At 51.5% G+C, this 13,164-nt stretch overlaps 1 protein-coding gene across 4 annotated transcripts in view; it reads right to left on the reverse strand.

Annotated features, from left to right (window-relative positions):
* KIRREL3 (kirre like nephrin family adhesion molecule 3) overlaps nucleotides 1–13,164 on the reverse strand; it is a 371,179-nt gene that overhangs the window by 42,304 nt on the left and 315,711 nt on the right. For all 4 annotated transcript variants that reach the window (XM_053963258.1, XM_053963257.1, XM_053963259.1 and 1 more), the window contains 2 exons: nucleotides 12,768–12,918; nucleotides 7,442–7,547 (listed from right to left, as the gene is read on the reverse strand). In XM_053963258.1, the coding sequence (XP_053819233.1) occupies nucleotides 7,442–7,547; nucleotides 12,768–12,918 (257 nt within the window). The remainder of the gene's footprint in view (nucleotides 1–7,441; nucleotides 7,548–12,767; nucleotides 12,919–13,164) is intronic.

Below are 13,164 nucleotides of genomic sequence, written 5' to 3' on the forward strand. Positions count from 1 at the left end.
CCATAAGCAACCACTCAGGGATGGCAGGGAATGTCTCTTGGCTCTTTCCTTGGGATTTGTTTTGGAGAAGCTGGGTCTGTGTGTTGAGCCCATGACAGATTGATGATGGAAATGCTCCTGGCAGTGAGTTGGTCCATCCAGCCACATCCACTGGGGCAGGGAAAGTGCAAAGATTCTGCCAAGCCAAGCAAGGGCTGACCAGCTGCTCATTCCCTCCTCCATTTCCCATCCCTTTGATAAGTCTTTTCCAGATTTCTGCTGCTTTTCCTGCTCTTTGCCAGGAACCAAAGCAATGCTGAGCCATGAGGGAGCTGCTTCAAGTGTCTGAGCAAACTTCCAAGCTGTTTCCAGCAGGACATGGGGCACATATTCTTGGAGAACTTGACTCCCCCGTGGGAGCTGAGGCACTTAATGAATAAAACTGGAGAGATGCCAGCAGGTCCCCAAATGGTGCAGACAAGGCTCAAAGGGTAAAGAGCAGCAGAGCTCTGTGGAGTTTGAACTTCTCCCCAAAAAAACTGTCTCTCCGTGGGAGGAATGTCTCCAAGGTGCACAGTGTAAGGCAGGCAGGCCAAAGCACAGATGATGCACATTGTGATGTTCTTTTTCCTTCTCACAGCTCCTTGATATCAAGTGAAATTTTTCTGTATCTACCTGAACCCAAAAAATTCTGCCACTTTTTTCCCCAAGGCCGGTAGCCAAAACACCCCAAACCTGTACCTGGGCATGTGTGATCCCTGGAGACACCAAAGACACTTGGGCTCTTCATCCACTTGTTCTCCTAAAGCTGGGTGGGAAATGCCTATCCTGTGGAGAAGGGTGGAGGAACTGGACCAGGGAGCTTTTCCCTGTTGTTGTCCCTTTGTTTTCCCAGGGGGAAAGCCAGGGGGAAGCCAGGACACCGCCTCCCACCAGGTGTGTTCGAGCCCCAATGCCTTTAAAGAAAACCTCGTTAAGAAGCAGTTGAGTTTGGATTAATATTTGATGAGCCACAGTGAGATGCTGTTCAGAGATAAAACAGTATTTACTGAGCAAGGGCTTTCCTGCCGGCCCTGAGCCAACAAACAAACAGTGCTCCGGGGGGAAGCACGTGGAGGTGAGGACAGGGGATGCTGTGGGATGGCTCTGAGCTTGGCTCAGCAGGACCAGGGGGATGGTGGGGCTCACGCCCTGAGCTGCAGCTGCCGCTCACAAAGCTGGTTGATGCAGGAGGATTCGGGCAGGTGGCAGCCTGGGCTTCAGCCCAGCGGGGGTGGGGGGAACTTGCTTGGACTGCACTTGCTGTGTTCCCTGTTTGGCCATGGGATGGGGAGAAGTGGGGCAGCACCGTCCCTTGGGTGGCTGACAGATAAATGCCCCCAGGCTCCTCCTGACCTCTGCTCCTGCTGCAGCACTTGCTGGACTGTCGGGGCCGGGTTGGCAAGACCCCAACAGTGTCAAAGTCCTTTTTCCCTAGCCCGGCAGCCAAAGAAAGGGTCTGGAATGCACGAAGCTGAGTTTTCAAGTTTTCTTCTTATCTAAAATATTTTCTCTCTGACCTGCCGAGGTCCGGTTAGTACAGAAGCCATGGCAGTCTGCCCTGAGCCCTGGGCGTCTCCCACATTATAAACTCAAAATTACGTGTACCATGTTTACAGTTCCCGTACCAATACCTAAAATCTGTGTTGGACAGGGTGTCCCTATCCTAGACCAATAGAAAAGTGTCACTATCACACCGAGACATGGAGGACAAGAAGAAGGAAGAAAAGGCTAGGGCACGCCCAGATTCCTCCTTCTTGTACCCCTGAATTACATTCTAAAAAACCCCAAAATTCTACTTTTCCACCCTGTGTCAATTCCCCTATTACACTACTCGAACCCTTTTGGCTTGGAATTCCTCATATAAGGTTGGCAGCCTCTCCCATGGGCTAAAATTGAAGCCACAGGTGTTTTTGACTTCTTGCCAAGGTCCCTGAGCTCCCTGCCAGGGTCTCGAGGAATCTGGAGCAGCCAAAGGGATGCTCTGGACTCCGACACCGGACCTCCTGCAACATCCTTCAGCTATGAAGAGCTAGCTGTGTGTTGCTCACAGCTGCTGTGCTCAACACCTTGCAGCAGCTGGGAGGGCTGTGTCCCTCTTCTCAGCTATGTCTGTGTGTCTGTCTGTCAGTCCCACACCTTCCTTTGGAAGTGCAGTGATCCCCAGAACTGCAGCTGGTGCTGGAGGGTGGCTCCACATGGCTCCCTCTGACACCAAAGATAACATTATTTGCAAAGGTCTCCGCCAGCCCTGGGGGTGAGAGCTCTGTGTGGATGCACAGAATGAGATTTGTATCACTGCCCTGCCTGCACCAACTCCACAAAAATAATCATCAGCTGAGGAGCCTGAAATGCTCAGGGACTCTGCCTCCTGCAATATTAAACCTTCCCATTTTCTTCTGCCACTTTAAAGATTCTCTTTCTTACTGCGAGTGATAAATAATAACAGCAAAAAAACACCCCACAGACACACAACAGACATCAAAAGCCACAAGAAGATTGGCAAATAGAGAGATCTGAAGGGAGCAAAGAGGAGGCCTGGTTGGGAGTCGGTTCACGTCGTCCTAACTTCTGTTGCTTTCCATTAATTTTACCCGCCATCGCAGGTAGCAGAACAACGGTGACAGCTAATTACTCTCCCTTTCCCTTTCCTGCCCGTTTGCTTGCAGCAAAAGAAAGCCAGTAAATTCCCAGACTGCCCCCTCCCCATCCCAAAACTGTCCAGGAAGCCGCAGAGGCGCGTGGGAGGGCGTGTTGAGGCGGGATGTGCGCCGGAGCCGTTTGCTGCTCCAGCCTGGCACCGCGATGCTCCACCAGCAAACGGGCTGGCAGAGGCTGGCACTGGCTCAAGGGAGGGGGAGAGGAAAGGTTCGTGTGGTCCCCTACCACCCTTGGGACACCAGGGAGCCTCTTTGGGCTTCTAGGCCCCTGTCCATGGTGCTAGAGCAGATGGGCACACATCCATGGAAGTGCTGCCGAGGAGCCCAGGTCCCCTTGAGTCCTTTCCAAGTGGAGGATGCTGCACTGGCAACACCCAAGGAGGTTTTTGGTGGGCTGAGCTGCTCTTCAGCTCCAAAGGGAACCTGACAAAGGTGGGATAAACCCAGGCCAGATGGGGTGTAAGACCCTACAGAAGCTGTAGGCTGTGTCTGTGCAAAACCTGCTCTGTATGGAAGGAGGGAAAACATCCAAATGAGCAAATCCCTGCTGCCAGAGGGTTAATTCACCCCTGTGCCAGAATCCCCTGCTCAGGACCACTGTGACGCCTCACCAGCCTCTGCCCTCCCCTTGCTTTTGGTGACACCGGCTTGTCCTGCGTCCAAAAGCGAGTGACAGCCCAAGTGACATCGTGGGCAAACAAACCTCCCTGGAGAAATGCTGCTCCTCGTCAGGAAACTGCTGCCAGCGAGGGAGGGGGGCTGCGATTTCAGCTCCAGCCTCCTCAGCTAAGGAAAGGAGCAGAGGAGCTGTGCCTCCAGCACAGGACAGCCTGCCCCAGCCCTGCCTGCCTCCCACCATCACGAGATGCCAGCAGATTTTAAAGAAGAGGGATTCTTGCTTAGAAAATGCCACTGAGGCCAAAGATTTTGTGAAAATCTGTCAGTTTTGAGAAACTGCCATTAACCCTCTGCCTCCAGAAGAGAAAACAAGGTGCAGGCTGTAACTTTCCACTCTGGCTCTGGGAGTGGATTGCTCTGAGGTCTCTTTTCCAAGCAGGTTTTTTTTTGCATTAAAATAGACCTGTGTGTGATTATATAAGTGAGCATGAAGAAAACTTCCTAAGGAAAAAGCAGCTCAATTTAATCAAAACTATGTTCTCTACAGGGGCAGAGGGGGCTTTATGTCTCTTGGGAAATTGTGTTGAATTTTGTTTCTTTTCCCTTGCCCTCCTAACTAAGAGAATAGGAAGTCTGGGCTTAAAATCTTGGATTGACAGAACCATGGAGGTAGTTTAGTGGCTTCATCCTAACAGGGAGCCCAATCCATGGATGCTTCCCAAGGGAACATCTATGGGTGAGATATTTCACCTCATGTGCTTTTCCCAGAAAGAAAACCCAGGATGCAAACCCAATGCAAAACCTGTGGCTCCTCAAAAACTCCAGCAAGGTGACACCTTGCTGGTGTGTTGGTAGCAGGGATGGCCTTGCAAAGCTGGCTTTTGTGGATTTATGGCCACAAAAGGGGGTTTAGGTTGTTTAAACATTCTTCCTTTGTGTTCAGAGTTATTTACTGACAAACATATGGGGGGGGGGATTAAAAATAAATATTGTCTGAAGATCTGGGATCTCTGTCTGAGCATGAGGGAAGCCATAGGAGATACATCAGAGTGGTCCTTGTCCAAGGAGAAAAAAAAAATCACGATTCCTGTTGTTTTTTTAAGGCAGAATTAAGTTCATTATCACCAGTGGTGGGGTCCTGAGTGACCCTGGGGATGGCACCAAGTTCATGTTCTGCCTTCTCAAACCTCCAGATGTCTCAGTCCCGGGGCTTTACACATCCCATCCTTCTCTCCTGGCCAGTGTCAAGGTGCAGGGGGCTTCTTGCTTGGATGTCCCATTCCAGAGGGCTCCAAGCTTAAGCGCTGAAACATCTGCCACTTTTACATAGTGAAGAGCTTTGGGATCTTATGGAAGGGAAACAAATCCCCCCTCCATCAATCAGAGCCTTTAAGCAGAAGGAAGTCCCAGCGAGCACTGCTGAGTTCTGTTTGCTTGTCACAGTGGTAGGGAAAAAGCCTCGTGTGAAATTTACATGTTAAGGGAACTCAAGAAATTAAAAACCCAAAGTGATTGAATTTGTCATGTCTCTTTTTTTTTTTTTCCTGCCCAAAACTCTTTTTATGGGAAAGTATGGCCCGAAAAAACATGCAATTAGTTTTAAGAGTAAAATCTATCATGAAATGGATCCCAGAGCCATTTGCAGCAAAGTAGAATCATGAAGGCCCAGGGGACAGGAAGGGTGACAAGACCTGTGGCCTCAGGATGGGTGAGAAGGAAGGAAGAGGGCACAGGGTGTCATTTTCAGCCAGAGGGGACAGCAAAACCCTGCACTACCAAGACAGCAGCAAAGATGGGAGAGGAGTGTTGGATCCACCTCTGCTTGGTGGAGAAAAGCAACTCAGCTTGGTTTGGGCATGGATCCCAAGGGTGGAAACAGCCAAGAGAAATCACAGAATGCCAAAATGGTTTGGGCTGGAAAGGACTTTAAAGCTCTTCTTGTTCCACCCTCTGCCATGGGCAGGGACACCTTTCTCTATCCCAGGGGGCTCCAACCCCTGTCCAGCCTGGCCTTGGGCACTCCCAGGGATGGGGCAGCCACAGCTGCTCTGGGCACCCTGTGCCAGGGCCTTGGCACCCTCACAGGGAAGAATTCATTCCCAATATCCCATCCATCCCTGCCCTCTGGCAGTGGGAGCCATTCCTCTTGTCCAAAGTCTCTGTCCAAGGAAGTGGAAACCCTCGACTGGAGCCTTCCAGGCTGCCCCAGTGTGCAAGGGCTCAGCCCAGCTGGGGTCGGGGATGATGTGGAAGGTTCCTTTGTTGAGAATCAGGAGCAGAAGTTTTGCCAGGGTTTTGCCACATTCCTTGACCAGAGATGGTTGTTTTGTCTTGGATTGTACCAGAATCAGTCCTGGGGTAAGAACCACGTGGGTCCTTCACCCAGCCTGCCATGTACTTTGTTTTCCTACCCGCTGTAAATATGAAACCAGGGCTATTTGTATGTTTGACATTAACTGACTTCTCAAATTAATAACTCCTCTGTGTAACCAGGAACACAATTACTGCTTTGTTGTGCTGATATCCAGCTGGAAGCGATAGCTCCTACCCGGAAACTCAATTGTACTAATTAAGCTGTACGAGCCTAACAGGTCATGGTAACCTGTCCCCGGAGGTGCCTCCTCTGTTATTACCCATGGATGGTTCTGCAGAGGCAGAACGGATGGTGAGCCTGTGTGTGCATGCTCAGGCCTTCCAGGCAGGAGGGTGAGTGGCTGATGGATGAGGTGGGACAGGGATGTACCTGGTTACACAAAGCTCTTTTCTCCCAAAGTGTGCTGACAGCCTGCCCCGCTTCCCACACCCATATTTTGTCTGCTTAGACAAAAAAAAAAAAAAAAAAAAAAAAAAACTGTGAGAGAAGGGGTATTTTCTGATGCAGGAGACCTCACACCCACAGCCAGGGGCCCATGGCAGCGACTCTGCTCAGTGCAGAGCATCTGCTCTCCTGCCCATCAATCCCTGGATGTGCACTCAGAGAATCACAGAATCTCCTGGGCTGGGATGCACCCACCAGGATCATCCATTCCAGCCCCTGGCCCTGCACAGACACCCCAACAACCCCACCCTGGGCATCCCTGGCAGCGCTGTCCAAAGGCTCCTGGAGCTCTGGCAGCCTCGGGGCTGTGCCCATTCCCTGGGGAGCCTGGGCAGTGCCAGCACCCTCTGGGGGAAGAACCTTTTCCTGAAATCCAACCTAAATCTCCCCTGGCCCAGCTCCAGCTGTTCCTTCAGATCCTTTCCCTGGTCACCAGAGAGAAGAGAGGACCCAGGGAGGCTCGGGGCTGGCAGGGACCCCATGCACTTCCTGCATGGAAGACCTCCCTCAGCAACAAGCAGCACCTTTCCTCCTGCTCCAGATCTCCTCAACCACCTGTGCCCTGCTCCGAGCTCAGTGTGGCCAGTGCAGGGGCACTGCAGACTGTGGCTAGCAGATGTGACCCCCCCCCACTCAGGGAGAATGGCTCACTCAAGGAGATCCCATCCCCTGTGTCCCCTCACATCTCTGGCACCTGCACCTCTGCTCTGGCCCCTGCCGAGCTCAGCTCCACCGTGTTGGACACAGAGAGGCTTATGGCGGCTGCATAAGGGTTACATGGAGATGGCGATAGAGCTGCTTTGTTGAAATCATAAAAGAGTGTGCAAAAGAAGGAGAGGAATTCTCCCATAACAGACTTTTCACTCGGCGTGCTTTGCTCGTGATGCCCCCAAACAGATGGCTCCACCAGCTCAGTGCCAGGCCCCTTAATCCGCTCCAGGTGCCAATGAATCCCTGACTGAGAAGCTGTAGAATGCGGCAGACACCGGCGAGTGGCAGAAGAGGAGCCTCTCAACGTGCAACAGCGTCATCAAGGCCAGGGCAACACCAGGGAGCCACCAGAGTGGGGACAAGGACCCTGGCACAGCAGGGAGTGGGGCTGGCTCCAGCCAGCACATACAGGGGCAGCAGAGGCTGTGGGGATGAGCCACAGTGAGCACCAAGCGGTGAGAAACATGGGAGGAGCTGGAAGGGCCACCAGAAACCACAGCCAGAGGTGCTGAGCTCTTTTGGGTCACCTGGAGGGGAAGCGCTGCAAGGGGAAGGTGAGATGCTCTCAGCAGAGGGCTGGACTGAGGTGCCAGGAGTGCCAGGAGTGCCACCTTACCTGTACTGGGTGACAGCAGGGTTGGCCTTGGCGGAGCAGTGGAACTTCACAGTGTTGTCCTCCAGCACCGGCTGCGGCTCCACGGACAGGTTCACCAGGGGCGGGTCTGCAAAGAGAGACAGGCCCATGAGCAACCCAGGAGAGCTGCAGCATCCCTGCCTGCTGCCTGCCAGCTTCTCAGGCTGCAAAGCAAAACTTGGCTGTAAGAAAGCCTGGCAGAAGCACTGAGACTCCTTGGTGCTGAACCCCAGAATGGCTTGGCTTGGAAGGGACCTTAAAGATCATCCAGTTCCACCCCCTACCATGGCCAGGGACACCTTCCACTAGACCAAGTTGCTTAAAGTCCCGTCCAACCTGGCCTTGAACACTTCCAGCTTCTCTGGACAACCTGTGCCAGGGTCTCATCACCTTCACAGGGGAGAATCTCTTCCTGAGATCTCATCTAACCCTGTCCTCTGGCAATGGGAAGCCATTTTTCAGTTTAAAGCCATATAAGGTTTGTCAGACAGGCTGATGCCACGAACGCTGCTCTTCTCTTGAAGGGCTTCAGCGAATAAGACAGGAAGAGGAGCCACAGACACCATTTGATGTAACATTTCACTTGGAAAATGTGACTGCTGGCTCTGATTCTCATTTAAGGACACAAACTCGTCTGCTTTGAGACACTCCAGTTTAATATCTCGCTGTATAACAATGATCTTTTGTCTATCCTCTAACTTTAAAGTGGCATTTCTGCTCTTTCATCAGCCTAATCATCTCTGCCAAGGCCTTACTGGTGTCACAGGCTGCTCCAGTCTTCCAACTGCTCCTCAGTTTCTCTCCTTTTCACATGAGAAGCATCTAAATGCTTTAGCATCAAATAAAATTTAGGAAAGAACCGATAAAAGCAAGCAGGAAATGGGTGAAATATTCAGACGAAGAATATCCAGTTGTTTTAATTTTTCGTGATGACTGAGGCCTTCAGCTTTACGTTTTGAGGGCAAAAAGCAGAAAGACTTGGCCTTGTGAAGGGTTTTCTTGGTGCCTGAAGAACCAGCTGTCCCACGGCAGAGGGTGTTGGGGCTCATTGACCCAGCTGAGGGGCTCTCCTGCCCTTGAGGTGGGAGTCTGCTGCACATATGCAAAAACACATCCTAAAACAGGACATGTTATGTGCTCACCTTTCCCTGCTGCCTCTCTCCTCTTCCAGGTGTTCCAGCAATGTCCTTCCCAGCTGGAGAACGGGGAAAGGCTGCAGGTGACAGGGCAGGGGGGCAGAGAAGCTGGGTGGTACCTCCTGGTCCAGGGCACCTCCCTTGGCCTCAGGTGTGCTGGGGCATTGCAGAGCCCTGGGCTGGGTGTGGGGTCAGCGCTGTGGGGCTGGACACCCCCAGAGCTCGAGTTCCTGTGGGGATGCTGTGGAGCCACGGCCCCAGCCAAGCTCTGGAGTGTCCTTGGTTTAGCAGGGATGGAAGTTTCCCTGCTGGCCTCTCCCCCCAGCTCAGGGTCCTGCTGGAGTGACTGCCCAGTGCCTTTGCTGGAGGGTGTGGGCTCCAACTGGGCATACTGGTGTGGGAACTGCCTCCAAAGCAAGCCCGGGTCATTGCAGCCCTGCGAGGAGCAAGGGCAGCAGCTCGGGGGCAGCAGCAGAGGGTCGGAGGTGGCCCCGGCAGTGACCTTGGCTGGGCGGGAGGGGAGAAGGAAAGGCGGAGTCCCGGCAGCGCTCCAGAGCCTCCTTCGTCTCCGCCCCGTGGTATTTACCCAGCCGGAGCCTGGCTTTGTTGTGTGCAAAGCCACCTGCCTTCCTGATGGGAAATTATGACGGGGAAATTATAGGTATTTTCAATTTACCCTAATTTCATTTTAAAATGTGCAATTCAAATGACAATAAAGATGGGCGCAGTTGGGAATATAAATGAGCTTCCCTGACACAGCAGCCCAGAGATGTATAGCGGGCTCCTAATTCATTCCCAGGCATCCTGACACTTCCCTATTGTTAGACAACAACAGCTAATCACCTTCCTTTGTTAAGTATGAATCACACTTCTCTTTAGTAGCTTCCCCATTGTTTGATGGGTTAGGAGCTGTGCCTACGATTTACAGAGAGGAACCTCTTTGTAATAAAATGAGCCCGGCTCCCTCCTGCACTCAAAATAATAAAAAAATAAAATTAAAAAGACAAAAAAAAAAAAAAAAAAAGCAAAGGAAATGAATTAAAGTCTTTGATCTCGCCTTTCAGAAATGGGATTGGGCTTTCGAGTATTGTGGGTGCTGTGGATAGCGTGGGCTGTGTGTGTCACTGTGTTTCGGGGCATTTTAAAGGGAAAAAAGACACAAATTGTAACTCATCAGGATGTAATTCCACTCAGTTACAATTATAATTCCTGCCTGGCTTCTTGTAATGAATTTGAATGATGGAATGAGATAGAGCCAGCCCACAGGCGGCGGGGGGAGAGGGTGTGAGCGCCGGTGCAGGTGCCACGTCGCACGGGGAGTGGCACCGGGACGGGCACCGGGGCCAGCATCACTCCTCAGCAGCCCTGCAGCCCGGGAGGCGCCTTGGCAAACTCCCCAGCTCTCACTGTTCCCACTCAGCACCTCCGGAATGGCCGCGGGCTGAGCCCCACGGGCTGCAGGCACTGTGCTGGCACTTGCCCTGCCAGGTGCACATCCCTCTCCGTGCTCCTCTCCCCTGTGGACAAGCAAGCCCTTCCAAACCTCTTCACTAAGGCTAAGGCGCCACTTCAGCCCTGGGCTTTCCACTCCCCAGCGGGAAGCACAAAAGGGAATCAAACACTGCAAAGCTCCAAGGATAAACACAGCAGGAGACCCTCCAGCACAGCGATGTGCCCTCATCACCCTCCACTTTCCTTCTCCTCCTCCCACCTCCTGCAAAAACATACAGATGCAGCCAAATCCCTTCTTGCTGTGACAAAAAAAAGGTGTAAAAATGAGCAACTGCACATATGTGTGCAGGGGCTTGGAGCAATGGCTTTGGATAAGCAATAGCCCTGCTCCTCCCCATCCCGGCATGCTGGGCGTGCTTTTCCATGGAGCCACTGGGCTCCTGCAGCATAAATAGTTTATGGCATATCAAACTATTAAACATGATTTTAATCCCACTTGTGATGTTCGACGCGTAACCCACAGGAGGCTGACTTTGATGTGGCTGGTGGAACGGAAATCACATTGAACAGATGTTCCAGCTGGAGCTGCTTAGTGTTTCCATTACAGACCCTGCACTGGGGTTTTTTCCAGCTCTTTCTGCCAACCCCCTTTTTTATATATTTGGGAGGGGAGGGTTTTATGACTCAGCTCTTTCATTGCTGCTATCATGGTCAGGCATGAGACCGATGGGACCCCAACTTCAATTTTCCATCAGCTGAAAGAGCTAATCTCTGCCACCATGCACACACCCTTCCTGGGGATAACCTCCATCCTCGTGTTCCTCTGCTGCCTGTGAGCATTGCTGATGTTCTTTTGAGTTGCAGAAGAAAGTGGAAGAAAGCAGTAGGAGTGATTTGCCAGGCTGCTGCTTCCTGGGAAGAATTATTTTTGGTTCCCTGGGATCCTTTTGCAAGGCCATCTCTCAAACCACACAGCTGGGTGATGTTTGCTATGGTGTGAATTCACCTCCAGTGCTGGAGGTGGAGAGTGCAGGGTCCAGGGGGATGCGGCAGCTCCTGCCAGGCTGGGAAGAGCTCCCCAGCCAACAGCTGCTGCCTGCTTTTCCTTATTCTTGCAGAAACCACTTCTTTCTCTCCCTGAGGTGCTGCTTCTCTGCTAGATATTGGAAGAAGACCCATGAGCAGGACTTCTCAGAATAATTCCCTAGGGAAAAATGAGTGGTCCAGATATTTTTTGCTTAGGAAAAACACTTTTAACTCTTTGCAAAGTGAATGCAGCTGGTTGTCTACAAGGCTGGGAGTGAAACCTCATGAGCTAAAGCTGGGTTAATAGTTGCACTTGATGATCTTAGAGGTCTTTTCCAACCTTACTGATTCTGTGATTCTGTTACTAGATGCAGCTAGAGCAGGCTTTTGCATCCAGGTCAAAATCCATCCCACCTCAGTTTGGTTAATCCATCTTATTATTTTTCTATCTCATCACCCATCCAGCTTCGGAAAATTGATATCCTCATTAGCCACCATTAAGAACAACATACTTTTAATAGCTGGGTAGAATATTACTGTTATTATATTCACAGCATGGCGTATTTAATAGCTCAGAGTGAAAATTGGTGTTCTTTATCGGGTTTTTCTCTTTCCCAAGCAGATTCCATGTGACTCGGGGATTCAGCTCACGTCTCCAGCCCGCACTGTACTGCCCCGGTGTAATGATGTCTCCGCTCCATGTTGTTCATGTGAGTGTGTCTCCAGCTATTGTAGCTGTTTGCTGGCTGTGAAATAACCCAAGCTATTATCTCATTTTATCTGCCCAGTTCTGTCAGGACATGCAGCCAGCAACCCAAGAGCCTGGTAATCTTCCGGCAGCAAAAGCTGGAAGTCTTAAATGGTGAATTTTCTGCTGCGCTTGAGTTTGTTCAGTTGAGTTTGCCAGTTTTAATTGGTCTCTGGAAAGCAGCTGGCATGCTAATATTGAACATCCTGCTTTTGCAAGTCATGGGTAAATACAGCTGCAGGAACTGGGTGTGTGAATGGAGCGTGGCTGGAAGGGGTTAGGAGGAGCCCAAGAGCAATGGCTGCTGTGGAGGAGGAGGGAAGAGGCCTCTGAAATGTGAATTTTGGAAAATGGCAGATTTTACTCTGTGGCTTTACAGTAAAGGGTGAATGGTACAGCTCTGACCACAGCCCTGTCCCCTGAGGTGGTGACTGGTGCTGGCTTTGTGTCATGCGAGGGACACTGTCCCGATCAGGTGTCTCACAAAAAATGTATCACTGCACTGCCTGTAAGTCTGGAAACACGAGATTCTGCACCAGAAATCTTAACGGGACTTCTCTCTGCTACTGGCCATGCTCAGAGATATTGCTTGCTCACCCAAAACCCTTTGGGATCCATCCCTGCTCCAAAGACCCCCGAGGGCCTGAATCAGGGCACAGTTGGGCCACCCAGAGCACGGCAGCTGGTGCTGCTTTGCTCAGATCCACGGACACATGGGAAGCAGGATATCTCTGTAGTGTGGGTGCTCCTCAGGGAGCTCAGGGATCATGAAATCTCCCGGCTGTGACTTCACTCTTGATACACCAGTAAATCCCAGTAAAGAGAAACTCCCAGTCGCAGCATGCTGCTCCTGCCTGGAGTCAGAGTGCTGGGGGCAGTGATGGAGAGGGCAGAGAGGCCGGGGTGTCCCAGCAGCCAGAGGTGGCTCAGCCAGCTGTGTACTCACGCTGGATGTCGATGGTGACAGAAGTCTCCTTCCCGCTGGGAATGGCTTTGTTGGTGGCACGGCACACGATGCTCTCCCCGTTCTCAATGTCGGAGGGGGCGATGAACAGGGTGCTCATGATGCTCTCCCTCTTGCCGTCACGGAGGAGTGTCTGCCAGGGGGAAACAGGGATGAGGAAAGTGGAAATGGATTTGTAGAAAACTCTCAAAGCCTGACAGAAGGCTCACACGGTGTGCATCTATATACAAACCTTGAGACAAGAAATGCTGATTTAGAAATGCCATGGAATAGGACAGATATTGTTGAGAGAGAAATGGAACGAGAAACAAGTTTCAAAAGATGGCCTTGCAAATAAGACTGGATACTCTGGAGAAATAGAACTATGAAAGATGCATTG

The sequence above is a fragment of the Vidua chalybeata genome, chromosome 23 (assembly GCF_026979565.1).
Source record: "Vidua chalybeata isolate OUT-0048 chromosome 23, bVidCha1 merged haplotype, whole genome shotgun sequence".
Classification (NCBI taxonomy): Eukaryota; Metazoa; Chordata; class Aves; order Passeriformes; family Viduidae; genus Vidua; species Vidua chalybeata.